At 37.8% G+C, this 18810-nt stretch overlaps 3 protein-coding genes across 7 annotated transcripts in view; 1 reads left to right on the top strand and 2 right to left on the bottom strand.

The window, feature by feature from the left end:
• The window catches only part of LOC106097784 (serine/threonine-protein kinase pim-1), a 459832-nt gene that overhangs the window by 411943 nt on the left and 29079 nt on the right, over window positions 1-18810 (bottom strand). The gene's annotated exons all lie outside the window — the stretch shown is intronic.
• On the top strand, window positions 2211-14148 carry spopla (speckle type BTB/POZ protein like a). 5 transcript variants are annotated; one of them, XM_003445328.5, is made up of 12 exons: window positions 2214-2403; window positions 3573-3654; window positions 6022-6139; window positions 7123-7244; window positions 7639-7790; window positions 7903-8030; window positions 8996-9173; window positions 9767-9822; window positions 9942-10064; window positions 11781-11923; window positions 12026-12079; window positions 12620-14148. In XM_003445328.5, the coding sequence occupies exons 3-12, from the start codon at window positions 6062-6064 to the stop codon at window positions 12762-12764; spliced, it is 1179 nt and encodes a 392-aa protein (XP_003445376.1). In that variant the 5' UTR covers window positions 2214-2403; window positions 3573-3654; window positions 6022-6061; the 3' UTR covers window positions 12765-14148. The 5 variants fall into 5 exon arrangements, with proteins under 5 accessions (XP_025759843.1, XP_003445376.1, XP_025759844.1 ...); XM_005451995.4 differs by lacking the exon at window positions 2214-2403 and adding an exon at window positions 2426-2610; XM_025904058.1 differs by lacking the exon at window positions 3573-3654 and having other exon boundaries at window positions 2211-2403.
• Window positions 13921-18810, bottom strand: part of nxph2a (neurexophilin 2a) — a 19947-nt gene continuing 15057 nt past the window's right edge. The window contains exon 3 of the mRNA XM_005451994.4: window positions 13921-17985. Coding sequence (XP_005452051.1) covers window positions 17239-17985 — 747 coding nt within the window. The 3' untranslated portion in view covers window positions 13921-17238. The remainder of the gene's footprint in view (window positions 17986-18810) is intronic.

The following is an 18810-nucleotide window of genomic DNA, read 5'->3' as shown; positions in this document are numbered from 1 at the left end:
GCATTTTTTTCAGATCATCCTGTTCTAACTTTGAGTCAGAGCGCAGGACGGCTTTGGAGCTAGCATTAGCAGGCGGATGGCACCTTGGGTGAGATAAAGTTTCAACAAATGCCATACATAAACTAGGCGACACATAGAAAATATGAAAAGCAAGCTGAAGAAATAAGCTTTTATTTATTTATTTACTTGTAAATGAAAATTGTAATGCACCAAGTGTATGTACTGTGCACCATACACACTAATGAAAAGCCGGGGCTGTTAAAAGTCTAAGATACTAACACAATGAAATGATTATTCTTGAGCCGTCCTATTCTTGAATTGTTAGATTATGTTGCCTGTGGTCACGTTCAGTAAAGCCTGTTTCTGTGCCCTTAAATTAAACTGATTTAAATGCTCGATAAGCATCGCCTCTTCAGCTGTGATCTTATCATCCATCCCTTCCACTTCAAAATGGGTCAGTGTATCATCGCTGTGATATTAAAGGCATTTGATGTGGGCTGCAAAATGTGACATTTCACTGCTGTGTTTACAGTATATTTGACTAAAACCCAACCGGCTCAGATATTTGGGTGTTTTTGTCATTATATGGTGCAAACATTCAAAAACTGTAACATATTTACTTGTGAATCGAGACTAGTGCAAGAAGGCCACTTATTGCTCATTCTGTACAATAGCGTCCATCCATCTGAAAGGGAATTAGTTATCACGGGCCTGCAGGGAGCCTTTACAGAGTTTTGTTTCAGAGAATGGCTTACCAGAAGCTGCTTTGTGTTTGCTAAATGAGCAACATCAGAAGTAGAAAGAAGAAACAATGAGAAGACGCAGTGGGAAGTTTCATCTGTTGTGTAAATACTTTAGATTTCTTTATTTAAATGGGGTTTTTTTCCCTTAGTTTTTTCTCCAGCCTGTGATGTTATAGCCTAACACACACGTTGCTTGCTGGTGGTCTCGTGTTTCATGTGATTTAATACATTAATTTTCCTACTTTGGAATACAATTCTTAAAGAAAAAAATCCCAGATGAACCTAACCTATACCATGAATCTGAATACATCCCTGTGTAATATCAGTAAAATAAAAACTTCCACATCAGTGTGGTAGTTGGTACAGTATTATACAGAAATCTGTTTACTCTCACGACAGAAGTAAAAGTGATTACACATGTTATTTCTCCTTAAGACTAACCTTGTGAACAGCCAGCCTTTTTAATTTTAGCTTGTGATGCTGCCAAATGGCTGCACATTTTTGATAACTGGCTGAGCATTATGCTGCTGAACTTTAGCTGACACATCATTAGAACAGTAGCTTGAAGGTATAAGAGAAACCATATTACTTGCAGGGCCATACTTCTTGTATTGCTCTTGATCAGGACCATTACCACCTGGGAAGGACCACTACAGTGCTGATTGAATAGTGATAGCAATCTCATTAAGAGCTGGCATCATCAATGCAAGTTAAATGCTGAATGAAAAGATGAGATCCAGTCTGAAGAAGCTAAGAAGAAACTTTCCAACACAAAGTCACAGAGAAGCTTTTAAAGGGAAAAAGAGAGGGGGGGGGGTTAAGTTTAAATTATTCTTTTATTTGTACTGCAGCGTACTTAATTTTGTTGTAAGGCAATTTTGTATATTCTCACCAGCAAAAATAAAATAACCCTAAAAAGATGCGAGAACCTGTATGAAATCCATGTGTTTGTAGGTAAATATATGAGCGCACAATCCTTTCCCAAAGTTACCAAGTCAAGTCAGTTGATTCATATATAACAATTTAAAACAACACTTGCTGGCTAACAGGGTTTTACAGGTGCACACACTTGTAATCCAGGTCTCAAGAACCCAATTACAATAAAGAGTTACTTTATCTAAAATAAGTATTATAAGTCCATGTGGATACTGATGAGGTACTGTACTATCCAGTGTCTCAAAATGGCAAAGATTCACACTTATGTATGTGTATGTGTGTAATCCTATTGCCTGAATAGCCTAATCAATAGGTCTATCTAGTCTCCAGAGTAACCACTGCTATTTTCAGTTTTTAAGATCAGAGTTTAGGTGAAAGGAAATCAGCATTATTATTATTATTATTATTATTATTATTATTACCATCATTATTATTATTATTATTATTATTATTATTATTATCATTATAGTTGAGATGGAGGAAGACATGATCAGTCTGTGGACATGATCCAAATTTCGCGCCTGCGCAGTAGCTATATTTTCTAGCCATTCAAGCTACCCCAGCCAGCTAGACAAATGTAAGCTAGCAGAGATATAAATTAGACAAAGAAACCTTGTAAAGAGACTGAATGAAAAAGAGTTCAAAGTGACGGACCGTGAAAGGAGCAGGTGTAACACAAAGCTTTATGCGTTATTCGATATATGTGGGAGTATGAAATTGAGAGGTACGCAGTCACCACGTCTTTTTAAACTTTTTTGCCAGCAGCCAGTGTAGAGATTAGCTAGCTAGCCGCTAGTTAGCCGATGTTGTTTTCCCACCAGCAGGCTGAACCAAAGCGCTTCGTTAGTTAGCATCCTGTCTCAGCGAAGGCCCTTTTGTTTCACGCCGGCTAATGCGGGGTCTAAACAACACGGCACCGAATCAACTTGAGGTATCTTTAGTTAGTTTGTGTCGCAGATGAGAAGTAATACAACTGATCTAAGTGTGCTGGGAAACATGCGAACAGATTTATTGCTAACATGTTTGTGTGCTAGCTGATGACTATTCGCCGTATTTGCGGTCTGCTAAAGTGAAGTTAAGCTTGCTAATGAAAAGGTTAGCTACATACGTATTGAACATAAAATCGATAAATATGGAAAATATGATGCTTCCCCTTTTATTACTGATTTTATTTGAGCTAGTTTGTTGTTAAATGACGACATATGGTGAAGCGGCGTAGATGATGGTCTGGAAATTTGTATTGATACTTTAGCTAACATTGAGCTGTTGCTTTATTTGCTATTTGTTTTTAATTTTTTCATACTAACTTACTGTTAGTCACACTTGTTTACATCTGGAACAGCATATGGGGTAATGTAAGTTGTGAGGCTCAATACAACTCCTGCGGTGTAACTTTTAGCTAATGCAATCCAGCTAGTTGAATGTTAGTCCGCATAGCATCATCTGTGTTGTGTTACAGGCGAGGTGGCACAACTCCAGCTAATGTGTTGGCCAAACAAAGTTGCAGGTGAATCTTAAGTTTAACTCACTGACCTATCAGCCGAGCAGCCACCTAAAGGATGTGGCGACTGTCCTAAATTATCGTTAACGTTTAGCAAAATACTACAAGCCTAAATTACTCATCCGGACCACCAGTATGTTATCGTGAGTGGTGCACTCAGTTTTTAATAACGTGGCATTCGCGACTGATTTTTATTTATTTATTTAAGCAATCACTTTCTTGTGGTTCAATTTGTTTACTTTTTTTTTTTTTTTGATAAATGTGACGGGGTTTGTAATGAGCAGTTTCTTCATTTCTAGATGCTTCTGTAACATGGGAGCTCTTCAGTTACTACTAGATAGGTTGAACAGCTCTATATTCAAGGCCTAATATTTGTTTCCTTTTTTTTCTAGTATGTAACATGAAGATGAGGTCATGAAGGATCCTGTGATAACCTAAAAACATCCATCTGTGTACATTTCAACCATTCGAGAGGTGATTATAAGGAGTTGGCTCTTTAGGGCACTAGGCTCAGATGTGTGCAGACTTGATTGTGTAGATTCAGTCTGAGTACTAGAAGCACTGATGCAAGGCTTTATACTGGAAACAGCACATACACATTAGCATGAGTGAGCGCTATAGCTTGCAAATTATATGACAACATTCCTAGGAAATTTGCCATAACGATAATTCTGACATAACAGAGAAGGTAAAAAATACTGAACAATGTTTAATTGATGCTTGCAGGCAGCAGCATTTGTAAGTGCAAGTAAATGATGAGCATTTTCCATTCTGCTTTTCCATCGAGCTACTGTCACTGATGACACACTTCCTAATTTGAAACAATGCAGCATTTATAGTGCAATAGGAGTGACAGCATAATTTAACTGTAAGCAAACAAGTAGCTAGGTAGTGTTTTTCCTGAAAATTTTAACAATAACTAAAGTGACATGAACTTGTAGCTGTACAATACTGTACAGAATAAAGCAGAAAATCTTCTACCTAGGATGTTGCATCTTGGGTATTTATTTATTTATTACATGGTTCCACCATGTAACCGCATCAGTAATTTCCATCCACCGTTTGCCCTTCCTGTCATATGGAGCGCAAGCAGAAAGTCTTCCTGTGATGTTTGGTGGAGTCATTTGTTTTCTTTTGAGTCGGACATCGTCAGCCACTGCTCTCTCGTCCTTGTTAGCCTGGTTGTACTCAGGGTGTGTTTTTTGTCTCAGAAGATAAAATATGTTTGCTATTTCCACCTGTAGTAGGAACAGTTTTCTTGGAAAGTTTTCAAAGTTGTGTTCTTCTTTGGAAATTGTGGAAGTAGCTCCCTTTTTAGGTACCAAATCAAAGTCAGACGGGTGTGGCATCCTCAGACTGTCATGCCCGGCTTGATTTGTTGTTTAACAAAGTTGGGAGTGTAAATGTATAGCATTGATATAGCAATCATATCACGATATATTTTTATATAGACATAGAAAGAAGTCTCATTGTAGTCTGCAATAATCCACAACAGTTTCAGTCATACTGTGTTTACAGCGAATTCACTGACCGCTGGTTTTTATTTAACGAAATGTTTTCTTTAGGTGATAAAACTACATAATGTATGATTGTGTGCTATGGTTAAACAAAGTCATTACACACACACAGGAGTACAAGAACATTTTTAGGTAAAACATTTATGCAAAGATTAAGTTTACATTATTAGTATAATGTATTATAAAACATAAAATGGTGACATCAGCTCGCCCTTTGACACTGGATATTGTCTCAGAATTGGAACACTTTTGACCTCAAATTAAATATTGGAAATGAAAGAAATTTTATTTTATTTTTTTATGTAGCACATGGCAGGAGGGAGGTACAAAAGATGATTAATGCTAGGGAGCACCGTTGGTAGAGGAGAAGTATTTTCAACAGCATTATCTTTTTTTTTAAATTTCTTGTGGGGTTTTTTTTGTTTGTTTATTTGTTTTACTTCCTGAAAACATATAGTGAGTTTGTATATAGTGAGGTGAAGCTTTTGCAACGTTTGCCAATTGTCTAAAAACATGACCAGTTTCATCATTTTTAATAGAAATTTACTCCAGGATCACAGGGCTTTAGAGACTTTTGAACTTTCTGCAGGAAAATATGAACTTAAGTGATCTTACATTAGGGGAAAAAAAATAATAAAAATAAAACGGTGTGATCCAGCTCTGGTAAATATGAGCTGTTATATGTAGGTTTTGGTATACTGCTGTCATAAAACATGCAAGTGAAATAAAAAGGCCATTTGTATCTTTGCATTGTTATAAAAATAGTATAGAGCACTTGATTTTTTTATTTATTTATTTATTTATTTTTTCAGAATTTGTGGAGAGGCATGTGTTATAGGTGTCCAAACATTAGACATACATTTCGGATGAACTATAAATCCTGCTTCTATTCCTGCTGTTCTGAATAGCCAACATCGTTTTGACTTTTTTTTTTTTTTTTTTTTTTTTTTTTTTTTTTTTCAGCCACGACTGCTGAAAGATAACCTTTTGATTTATTTAGTTATGTAATATTGGCTGTTTTCATTGAATCTTTTCTTTTTTTCTTGCTGTAATCATATTTGGAATAAATCACGCTGACTATAGCTTTACTCAAACTTTGGAGATGTGCTTTTAGGGTGACTGGCGACTGGCTGTCAAGTTTAAGGTACTTTTTACATAAAGGAAAAGTACAGAGAATACAGTTAACTGTACATGAGGATGGTTTCATTTTCATTTTGTTTACTCATGTTTCAAATGTGTTTCCAGGCTGATTCATAAAAGCTGAACTTTATGCTGTTAAATTCTTGAGAAATACTCGTTGTTTATTGTTTTCTTGTAATGTTAGTGCTTTAAGGACGCGAGTGAGTGGTACCACAGAGCCAGCGATGTCACGGGTTCCCACTCCTCCTCCTCCTGGGGAGATGTCAAGTGGACCTGTGGCAGAGAGCTGGTGTTACACACAGGTATGGTCACAAATGTACTCTTTTTATTCTTTTCTGCACCTATTATTGATAAAACTGTTTTTATTTTTTATATAATTGTATTTAAAGTGGCAATCTCATAAACATGTAAATACTGGTAGTAATGAAAAATAAAGGTAAATATACTACAGGTCACCAAATTCTGGGGGCAATAAAGAAAAATATTGACTTGGTGATGAAAACAGGATTTTTCCCTGTCCTGTTTTTTTTCTTCTTTTTTTCCCTTCCTTCCTAAATGCTGCACATAGCTGTCTGTGAATAGCGGGGCTGAGAGGTTGATCTGTAGCCTGCCACCTGCAGCTCCTCATCTAACTGGCTACACCCACTTTTTGTATTTGATAATAAAAGTCAATTCATCTCTTGCACGCAGTGTGAAGCTGTAGAAGTAAGAACGGCTTATTTTACATTTGGGGTAACTTAATACAGCGTTTTACTCCCAAGTATGTCGTCAAAGGCACAGTATTTCTAATATTGTAAACATATACATGCATATAAATATTTTGGTACTTTAATAAGCAAATTGCAGAGTAAATCATTATCAGGTTATCTCATTATAAATAGGCAGTGCCCTGACAGGCATTAGAAAAATGAAAGCTTCTTGTTTGCCACTTTAAATGTAGATTGTTTTAGTGTTAGTTTTAAAATCATATTGCTGTTTTTCATTCTCAAATTTTATTCTCCTTAGTATATTATTACTAAGAGTGGGGGTGGCACAGCTGTTAAATATCAACAGTAATCCAGCATACAAAAGATTACACCATACAACAGCAGCTAAATTGAATTCGGCATTCATTAATGTTACAATTTTCCATCTTTTGTGATTTTTGTTTTTTGTTTTTTTTCTCTTTTTTTTTTATTCTCCCCCTATAGTGACACTTTCCAAGTGATCAGAATTTACTGTGGGAGTATGTTAAGTTTCACCTTAGGGGTCTGATGGGTCTATATGTTTCTTATTCTTGTTCAAGGTCAAAGTTGTGAAGTTTTCCTACATGTGGACCATAAACAACTTTAGTTTTTGCAGAGAGGAAATGGGAGAAGTGTTGAAGAGCTCAACTTTCTCTTCTGGCCCTAATGACAAAATGAAATGGTTAGTACTCAAGATAAACCTTTTACTGCTGCTAGATGTTTGTTTTTTTTCTTCTTCCCTTTAGTTTCTGTGGCCATGAAAATCATTGATGTGTTGAATAGCTTTTAGAGTTTTGGAACTGTAAACATGGTTTAGCTTTTTACTATTTATATAAAATTTTTTGCCTGATTGAGTTCCTAGAATTTTCTAGAACAAACCAGCATGTCAATAAAAAGTATATTTGTTTTCAGTATGTGAACTCTGCACATAGGTGATAATTACACACAGCTTCTGAGAAACACGAAAATTGCACCTAAGGACTCGTTGTAGTGCTATTTTGACGAAAGCAATGAAAGCAGTACTGTTTTAAGTTCGTACGATAACTGACGTGCAGTGTTATCTGTTCGCTTGGCAGGTGTCTGCGAGTCAATCCAAAGGGACTTGATGATGAAAGCAAAGATTATCTGTCATTGTATTTACTTCTTGTTAGCTGTCCAAAAAGTGAAGTCAGAGCAAAGTTCAAGTTTTCTTTGTTGAATGCTAAAAGAGAGGAGACAAAAGCAATGGGTGAGTGCAGGATTTTGAGTGTTTTGGGTTCCTTTTCATTCCCTACTTGTAAAAGCTATAACAAGACTGCGATTTTTTTTTTTTTTTTTTTTTTTTTTCCTCTTGGCTGCAGAAAGCCAAAGAGCATATAGATTTGTCCAAGGCAAAGACTGGGGCTTCAAAAAATTTATACGGAGAGATTTCCTCCTTGATGAAGCCAATGGACTTTTACCAGATGACAAGCTCACCCTGTTCTGTGAGGTAATCTTTCCTTTTGTTCTTCAAGTTAAAGTGCTACCATTTTGTCTTTTTGTTCGTTATATTTAGCAACATTACAAATGACATTAAACCACAATTTCTTCACTTGATTGCAGTCAAAAGTTCTATCGATTGTAAAAATTGTAAGCGATTAAATTAATATTTGTGTTCTTTCCACTAACATTTGGCTAGTGGAAAGAACCTGGTTGTCTTCTTTCCTTTTTGTACCAGTTGTTGTGTTATATTTGGCTTTATAAAGTGTTCATTTGTTATGTTAAATTTTAAATGAAGTCTTCAACATTAGACCACTCTTATATGAACTTAATTACACCCATGTTGCGACCTTTTAATGGATTGAAGCTCTTGACATGACTGCATTACACCTGAGTGCATGCTGTGCTGCAACTTATTGTTAGGATTAGCTTCAAATGACATTGAACTGTTGGCAAAAGAAATGCTTCCCCCATCACACATCGTTTGTGTTGGAGCTTGTTTTCTGAAATAATTGAATTTGGTCTGTCAAGAAGAATGAACATCTACTGAAATCTTCTTTCAAGGGACAAGTTAAGTGAGGTGGCAGTGGATTTTCATGTACGTGCAATTGAGTTAGTATTGCTAGGATTACAATTTGCCAGCCAGCGTTTCCAGAAGGATTAAACAGTTTCAGAGAAATTGCCACTTTGATAAATAAATTACATTCAAATTAAAGACAAACTGTCTCTTCCTGTCAATTAGGGATGTCAGCAAAGTTAATTAATTTTGGATTTAAGTGGTTGTATGTTTTCAAGCATTTTGCCATCCTAATTGTAGGTTCCTAGTCTGGAAAATACACACTAAAAAGAAAGAAATCAAACACATATTGGCCACTAATTCAATGTTTGCTACATATTTGCTGCTGGATTTGTTAGCATGTTTTGGCTTGATACAACAGCTTTAGTTTGTTTTTTGTTCTTCTCTCTGCTATACAGGTTAGTGTTGTCCAGGATTCTGTTAACATTTCAGGCCAGTCTAACATGAACATGCTGAAGGTACCAGAGTGTCAGCTCTCTGATGACCTCGGGAACCTGTGGGAGTGTTCACGCTTCACAGACTGCAGCCTCTATGTGGGAGGGCAGGAGTTCAAAGCCCACAAATCCATCCTTGCAGGTAAGACCTCCCTGGCCTCCACAACTTAAGTTTGTAACAACTCAGAGAAAAACCCTCAAAATGGGCCAAGACAGACACATCTGTGCTGCCTCTGAACAGCTTCTGAGGAGAGCCATAAGTACCTCGAAAGGCTATGAGCAGTCTGTGTTCATGGCTTGATTTGTAACGGCCTACTTCTGCAGTGGGTGCTAATCCACACCACTACCCCTGCTTGGCCCTGTTTGACCCAGATGACTGTAAGATTCAGGAGATTGAGAGGCTGGCTCTGCTCTCTAGCTCATCTTCATTAGACTTGGTGGAAGCCTCAGTGCTCAAAGAGGAAGTGCTAACAAAGTGGCAGCAATATAAATTTTGCAGCATTTTATTTAAGTAGTATAGATATTTTGTCGACTTTTTACATCTGTCTTCTAAGATCTTAGTAATTTATGTGCTGTTTCGTTATGTGACATTGATGCTTATATGCCTGGATGAATTAAGACATTTTATTTGCTTTGCTAATGTGCTTAATATTGTTGACGAGTCACTGGTAAATGCCAAAAGTGTGTATTTTTTAATATATATTTTTATGCATGTTTTGTGTTTTTATTTTCCAGCGAGGTCACCAGTTTTTAATGCTATGTTTGAACATGAAATGGAGGAGAGTAAAAAGGTAGGAGTAAAACTTTAATTGTCACATGTCCTCAGCAAATCGTTTCAGTACTTTTATTTCTGTTGTGTATATATACATACTAGGCTCTGTGCACTAAAGAAAGCCGTCTAAATTTGCAGAACCGTGTTGACATCAGTGATGTGGATCCTGATGTCTTTAAGGAAATGATGGGCTTCATCTATACAGGCAAAGCACCAAATTTGGAGAAAATGGCAGACAATTTGCTGGCAGCTGCAGATAAAGTAAGTGCCCAGTGAGATTATGCTTTTATTTGACCAGACATCTACTGCCAGTTTCTCATGTAAAAGTAGAAAATTAACCTTATAGTCTTATGGTCTTGCTTGGTATTGTATTCAGTTACTAACGCACTAGTAACTTAAAGAGTGAAACAGTAAAGCTGAAATGGTAATTGTATGCAGTATTGTCATGGGCAGTAGTGTACCTTGTGAGTGTTTGAAGCCTCCAGCTGTTCAGTGAATGGAACATGCAACACTGTATGTAAGTCAATGAGGCTTAAGGGCTGATGCGGTCTGTTCTGTAATTATGTAGCTGTTAGCCACCGTAGTCTGTATTTTTTATCTTTATTGTCATCATCACGACTTCTTTTTTTTTTTCTTTTTTTTTTTTGTGGAATGTGCTCATCCACGGTGTGTGCTTTCAAACACATACTTATAGGCAGCTCTTCAAACTTTAAAGGGCTGATTTAACTAAGGTTACTGATATGGTGATGTGGTTTCTCTTCTGTGTTGAGACTGATTTGTCTAATATTTTCATCTAGGGCTGTTATTGTGTAGCTGGAAAAAGGATAAACTATTAGAAGAATCAAAACTGTACTGAGTGAGCTTTCTGTCATTCCTGTAAACACGGTGCTTCAGGGACGCTTCAAGGGAATTTCTTCAAATTCTGCACAAACCATTCTGACTCAGGGATGCATTTATTAGGTCTTACTTGTCAAACCTCAAGCTCTCTGTGACCTCACAAAACATTTTGTTATAAACTGTGTGTAAAAGATTGATGTTGACAACATTTAAATTTTCATTGTCGACGTGCTTGTCACTGCTGTGTTGGTTTGCATTCAGAAACCGTACGGGTACAATGTATAGGCACAAATCAGCTAATTAGTGCTAAGCAGCAGGTTAATTAAGTCTTAGAATTTCACTCAACAAAACAGAAACGCAGGCTTTTCAGATCAGCTGTATTGCACAAACAGCTGTATGATTTTTTTTTTTTTTCAGATCATTCAAGTCGGTTAAAATACTCAGGCATAGTGGAACGGTCCACTGTGGTGGCTGGAACTGGCAAAGTTACACCACACAGACAGCAGTCGGCTAAAGCTCCATGTGAGGGCACACCTGCCAGTCAAAGCAGGCATCCTCCTAATATTAAACTCATACAGAATTCATGTCAAATGTCAAAATATATATATTTTGTGGTTGTCGTTTTTGGTTTGATTTGTTTTTTTTGGTTGTTTTTCCAGTTTGCAATTTTTTAAGAAACATCCGTTCTCAACATGTTTAATGGTTGCTTTATTGTAATCACCTCTAATGGTAAAGCATCTCCAAGTATGAGGACATAGGAAGAATTTTTGCACACTTGTACTGTAAACACACAACACAAATTCCTTCATTCCTTTACATAAGTCATAAGTTTAAACTGGATGTAAACTGCAACTTAACTGGTCGACAGAGGCATAGAACTGCAAGGTAGTGCTTTTAGTTTTCTTTAAAATGCTTATTAGAGAGCCTTCTGCTTCAGCATTTTGGATCCTCGTCAATTTTTCTCCATTTCTATTAGGATTGCTGAGTCATCCATTCCAGTAAATGATTGCATCCGTAGCCTTAATGTGCATTTGCACTAACTGTGATAAAACCGTAAGTCACAGGCATTTATTTAACATGTAGACTATAATCGCTGCTCTCTGTGTTTTCCCCCCCCTCGTTCTATCACCTCCACCCTAGTATGCTCTTGAGCGTTTAAAGGTTATGTGTGAAGAGGCCTTGTGCAACAGTCTTTCTGTGGAGAATGTGGCCGACACCCTCATCCTGGCTGACTTGCACAGTGCCGAGCAGCTCAAAGCACAAGCCATAGATTTTATCAACAGGCAAGTATCGCAAAAAAGAAAAAAAAAACTCCAGTGATAAATTCCTGCTGCCATTTCTGTTTACCAGCCCTGAATGCTTACCTTTTTATCTCCTTGCCATAGGTGCAGTGTCCTGAGACAGCTGGGCTGTAAAGATGGAAAGAACTGGAATAGCAAGTATGTAATTAGCTGATATATGTGACACAAGATTAATACCACACGCTTATCTCTTTCCCCAACCAGATGCATTAGAATTCATTGTTTTAGCCCAGGTAGACAGAGTGCTATTTGCCTTTTCAGTTTGAAGCTCCATATCTTTGTATCCAAGTTATTAATAGACTCATTCCTGGATAAACCCTGGAAATGGAATATTTGTAGAATTTTAAAAAGAAGGGAGGTGGTCGCTGTGGGAAGATATTTTTTTTTTTTTTTTTTTTCTCTTCCAGATGATGTAGTGCAGTGTTACAGGACACCTTGAAATATTAAGCTTATTTCTGTCTGTTGTATTCACAGCGCGACGCATTCCACCGCTCTATTAATTTTAGTTTATGCATGTGTGCGGAAAGCACTAATGGCCCTTTTTCAAGTTTAGCATACAACTCACAAATCAAATCCCACTTATTTGCTTTGTCATTACAATCTCATTTATGTTTATTGGTTTTTAATGTGCAGATTATCATGTCTGAGTGTCTGACTTCATTTTGCATGTGCTTACAGTCATGCTACAGATATAATGGAGACTGCAGGCTGGAAGTCAATGATCCAGTCCCATCCTCACTTGGTAGCCGAAGCCTTTCGTGCCCTGGCTTCAGCACAGTGCCCACCCTTCGGTCTTCCCAGGAAGCGCCTAAAACAGTCTTGACTGCCCGACTGTGTCCCAGGACTTTACTGGAGGTGTGAAGCATGGGTTTACAAAAAAGAAGGACTAGCAAGGATACCACTCTTTATTTCCACCAAAACTGAACACACTTGAATAAAGAAGAGTGGGGCTTTCTGGCCAGGGATGTGGGGAGGCTGGCACGTGGAAGACTGACATCAATTGACTGGGGGGAGGAAAAAAAAAAATTGGTTCACTCGGTGTTGCTTGCTTGCTTTGCTGCCCGAACTGAATTCTGTTCAGACTGGGTAGCAAGTCAAGCTCTCTGCTACAGTTTTATTTTTCCTGTAATTTTCAAAATGGCCTTAATATATCTGCCATTGCTCTGGAGCTGCTCTGGAGTACTTTGTCTATTTTACTCTGTGCCTGCCTTGTCACAAAGACCAGGCCTCCTCCAGGTTGCACTAGTTCCCATGAATAGTCATTTTGATATGGAGTTCTATAGGAACGTAACAAAGGTTTAACTAAATGGGAAATATTATATATTTGTAATGTTTAGCCCGTTTTGTGACTAGACATTAAAAAGCATGAACACTTTCAGTGCAAGGTCAGTTCTTTACACTTTTTAAAAGATGTGTATGCCCCATATTGATGGCACCATTTCTATGTAAATGACAGTTGAACCATCTTCAAAAGACCAATGTACCAGAAAGTGTGTCCTATTGCGTATTTGTGGGGGGAAATAGTGATCTGCCATTATGAAGACAGAGTGTCGATCCTTGTGAAACATGTAAGACAAAAGTGTCTGTACTTTGGCCCTAATATATTAAAACATTGGAAGTATATGGACATATTTACTCAGTCTCCCATTTGAATGACTTATTCCAGATCATACGTCTGTGAACTGTTATAGATTCAATTTTGAGAATTTGTTTCTTTAGTATTGCCAACATGCAAATATTATATATTCTCAATATATTGTGGTTAACTAAAAGTGGAGAGACTAATGCATGGTCATGTTATTGTCAAAAGAAAGTGTCCAAGTACCAATTTTGTTTTAACCATTTTTTTTCTGCAATTATCTGACATATTTGTGCAGAATAAAATTAATTGAGTATGTGCAAAATCTTCCTCTAACATGCTTGGATATCTGTAGGATGCTGAGCATCACTTCTACTGGCAATGTTATTCTGTGTTTGAATGAGGGGTTGTTATTTTTATTCGGTCCGTCTTGTATGTTGTGGCGTGACAGACACTTCAGAGGATTTTGTAAATTACGAGTAGCATCATTTTTACATGATATTACTCATCATTCAGCGTCATGTTGAGATGTTGAAACGTTGGAAGCAAAAAAAGAAAAAGACAAAAAGATGAAGTTGTTGTCTGCAAGAATGCCTGCATTAACCCATTAAAACATTTTCCAGCAGTCTGAAGTGGCCTAGGTTTATTTTTTTTTTTTAAATATGATTTAACTGGAGAATGTTGAGCTCAATGTGAAGAGATTTCAGTCTAAGGAAGGATGGTTATTATCCACACAGTTTCTTTTAATGGTTGTACTAATGGGTGCAGGTATCAGGCTGGGGTGATTTTTTTTTTTTTTCTTTTTTTTCTTTTTGAGGGGTTCTCGTTTGAAAAAAATAATAATTAGACAACAACACCACTGTGATAATCAAAAGAAAATGTGCTTTAACTGCATTAGCATAGTGCCATGTTAAATGTTGAACCTTTGTTCAGCACATAAAAGACGTGCTTTTTTTCCTCCCCTATTTTATGTGTGAATGCTTGGCACAAGCCCTAATTAAAGTGAATGTGAGGCCACTCTTTTCTGCTGGAAGAGAAGTCTTCATCAGCAGCTCGCTGATCCTCATCCGCCCCTCTCAGCACAGATCCCAGGAAAAGACCTGATACCATCTCTGCTTTAGGACGCCTCTCCAACCTTTTATCTTCCTCCTTCGCGTTCCTCTACTAACTTTAAAGCTTGAAAGAGAGAGATGCCTGCAGTGTCAAAATTGAATTTTTTTTTTCTCTTTATTTTGATTGTCGGAAATAAGCGTTGGATGCTGAGAAGTGAAATGTATGTTAACATTCCGTGTAGTTTTGCAGGGGATTTGGATGCATGCAGCAGGAAAGCGTAGTGTGACTTGATGCCTATAAGGAGTAGGTGCCTCACCCTGATCAGATAAGAGTAATGGAAGCGAATGAAAAGACCCCTGTCCCTGATGGCCACGGCAAAATGGATGTGCTCCCTGAGGTGTACCTCTGGTATCATCCACGCCTGTGGACACAGATTTATTGCCCATTAAAAAGCTACCCTGAAATGTACCTCTTAAAATTGTGTGTTTATCCTGTTGAGAAGTCCTTTCAGGAATGAAACGAGACAACTACGAGCACCAACAGACTAGACCTGACTCGGTGTGACAGCATGCTTTGAGCCAAGTTCAAATAAGGTTTAATGCCATAAAAACCTAAATTGATCTTTACAGTTACATTTTAACAAAATCTGAAATCAAATATTCCAAAATGAAAAGTGTAATTACACTATACACAGAAGAGCTTTTACTCCTATTTTACAAGGGAAACTATTGAAACAATTTTGAGCAAGCAGAAATCAAACTGGGTACAATCTGCAGTTACAAAAAATGAAATCAAAGCAATCTAACCATAAGCTGAAATATGACATTTATCTACATGATATTTCTTAACAAACACCAAAAAATAAGGTACAGTATACTTGATATAGTTGTCTGGAAAAATTAGGGTAATCTGACATCATTTACTTTGAAACCATAATCAATAAACACGTTTAGTTTTACACATTAACACACAGCATTTGCACAAAGGAGTAGAACCAAAACATCAACATAGATCAGCTCCGAGTTAAGTTCCTTATCGTACACCTCACCTCATGTATAAGGTGATGGAATCATTTACAGCTGAAGTGGAAAGACGTGAGATACATCCAATAAAATGACGCTAACAGAAACGTATTCTTTGTCTTTAGTGGCACATGCCCTAACCTAAAAACCCTGGGTATCTCCAGATAACAAAACTCATGCCATTTAATGTGGGAATGGTAAAAAAAAACTTTGAGTGATTTCTGAGTCGAACACATTACACCATGTACTACAGGACTGGATGTTATCCACTTTTACACAAAGTCAGCCAACTTAAGCCTGCTGTACTATTGGGAAATGTCTTATATTTCAAATTTAGTCCCTCTTCTCATTAAAATTGCAGATGGATTTTGTACTTTTGCCTTCACCCCCACCTTTTTGTTTCTCCACTCTTGGTAAATGAAATTTCCCAGGCTAATTAAAGCCTATTAAAGACAGGTAATGTCAGGGCTGGTGGCAGAACCATGACAAAGTGCTGATAATTGTCTGCCAGACTCACTAAATCCACCTGTCCTGCAATTATTGCTTCCCCCTCCCCACCTCTCCTGACACATTAATCCACTGTGGGGCTCACTAGGCAGGCTGATGCCTCAAAGTGCATCCTGCAAACACAGATGTTGGATCTCAGACTAGTTTAGCATACACATGCCTTATGATAATTGTAGCAGAAAACCAACACATTTTAAGGCGCAAACAAGGCTGCAGCCGTGTTAAGCTAGGATAGGTGCCTACATACAGTTTGTTAGTAATGTATGATCATGCTCTCAGGTTTCTTATGCATTAGATTAGTTGGATGGACTTATTTTGTCATGAGCACTTTAGGAATTGGTTTGAATCAGTCAAGTCACTTGATTTTAGTCCCCACAAAAGAACGATAACAGATCAGTTTTAAGACCATATTAATTATTCATTCCTTAATGAAATAATTCCATTGATCAAAATAATTTGAAATAATAGAGACTGTCCTGTCTGTGTTCTGTTAACAGGTATAAATGGATGTTAGCGCCACTTCAAAGGCAATGATCATTTTGACTAATCATTCTTAATGCAGTGATCTTCCAAATGGGATTCTTTTTTCATTTTATGCCCCGTTGAATAGCTTCATTAATGTTTAGGTATTGTAATTGTTAACATTATTTAAAGTCCTGTCATATTTTGTCTCATTACTATTTAAACAAGGTTCGAAAATTGTTTGAAAATGTTGGCATGAGTGCAGCTCTTCCAGAAGCCAGCTACACGCTTCCAACTCAGCAGGGCTCCATGCCTATAGTCTAGCCTTGAAGGAAACATCTGGACAACATACTAATTATACCCGTGGTTTACAGAGAACATGTGCTGTTGTGATGTGGTGGATTCTTCCAGGGTTGGTAAATACCTTTGGAATCCCAAGCCAACCCCTAAAGCCAAGTCCCTGTACACCTAACTATCTGAAGTGTTAAACTTGTGTATTTGTGTAGTATATACAAAAGTTTCACCAAATCCCTCCGCTGTGCGTCCCTTCATAAGTCGCACTTCCTGCAACATGTCTCAGGTATTTAGGTATTTTGGGATAAGGAGTTTAGAGTTTGACATTTACATTATTTGAAGATAAAACAAAAGGCTGATGCAGACTAACAACTACTAGGTCACCCTGTTGAGGAGTAAGGTGTGTCACTGTGGTAGTTGTAGTCAGGGCATACCTTCTGGACCAGTTTATAGTCTACACTGTAAAAGGCTATATAGATGCATATGACTTTGAAGGGTTTTGAGCATAACCATGACACATGGCTCTGCGTCTGCTCCTGATAGCACACCTTGGATGGATCAAAGCTGCACAAGGCAGTCTTCTTATTGCGATCCGTCTTCTCATATTCAATGCGACAGTTGAAAGATTTGGTGTCTTTGGTCTCCAGTGTGGACTGCTGGGCGATCTCAAACTCCACCACCTTGGAAGGTGGCACCAAGCTCACCGACACATTCCCCAAACCTGTGGAGTTGTGGCGGAAGTAAACGCTAAAGGTGCCGTTCCCGTGGTCCACAATCTTTCCTGTGATCAGCAAGTTGAGTTTGACAGTCTTGATGTTGGAGTGGAAGTCTCCCCAACCAAACATCTTTTTGAATTTGCCAGTCTTGACGATGGGTCTGCGCTTAGTTCTGGCCTGTGCGCCCTGAACATCTGTCTGGTTAGATAACCAGTCCCAAAAGTCCTCCATGTTGTGTAAATATGTCATTTCCCTTATGTTACTCTTGAACTCGGGGGAGCCCCTGGCAAACAAACGCAGGGGGTTGAGGATCCGTGGACTGGCCCCGGTGGGAGATATCTTCTGTTCATTATCGCTGTCCCTCCACTCGATGAGTTCTGTGACTCCTCCATGCACTTTCCTGCACGAGACCTTGATAGGAAACAGAACAGAGGTAGATAGAAAAAACAATTAACTGACATGAAAACCTTTCTGAAATGCAATTTCATTCATTCAAATTCATTACTTGTTAACGGGACACGTATAAGAAAGTTTTGACAAAACTCTATGCAGTCATGTGAAAAAGGTAGACAGCAGCCAAGTGCTGCTAATAATAACTGATCATCAGCAAGTGTGATCACCTCTATAAATACATTTTGGCAGTTTACCGGAGCATTCAGGTGTATCATAACACAATGCCACGATCTTCCCAGGAGTGCCAAATTCACCCCAATGCCATCAAAACAGCTACAGCAACAGCTAAAGGTTGGTGCCAACTGGGTCGTGCAATTATCCCAAGCATGCCAACAAATCTACAATCTGCAATTGTTTATGTACACTTCTTAAGAGAACTCCATAAATGAATGCTCACAAAGCTCAATGAACTGAAGAAACCAACAACGCTGTGAGAGACTGATAAAGTTACACAGAAAATAATTACTTCAAGTTATTGTCCCTAAAGATGCTCATGAATCATGGGGTGTACTTAGTTTTTCTGATATGTTCTTTTTCAGATGGCAGTCGCTTTTCCCGAGTGTTTTATAGACTTTCATTTAAAACTGGCAGCCTCAAAGCCAGAAAGTTCTGGGTTTTAACCTCCTGTTCAGCTCAGGGACTTTCTATGTGGAATTTGACTGTTCTCCTTGTGCTTGCAAAGGTTTTTTCTGTGTGCTCTGGTTTCCTCAAAAGATATGCATGCTAGGTTAATTTGTGATTCTAAATTGGCCATAGGTGGGAATTTGACTGAGAATGGTTGTG

This window comes from Oreochromis niloticus, linkage group LG16 (genome assembly GCF_001858045.2).
Source record: "Oreochromis niloticus isolate F11D_XX linkage group LG16, O_niloticus_UMD_NMBU, whole genome shotgun sequence".
NCBI classification, from domain to species: Eukaryota; Metazoa; Chordata; class Actinopteri; order Cichliformes; family Cichlidae; genus Oreochromis; species Oreochromis niloticus.
This window is presented reverse-complemented; position numbering and strand designations above follow the sequence as displayed.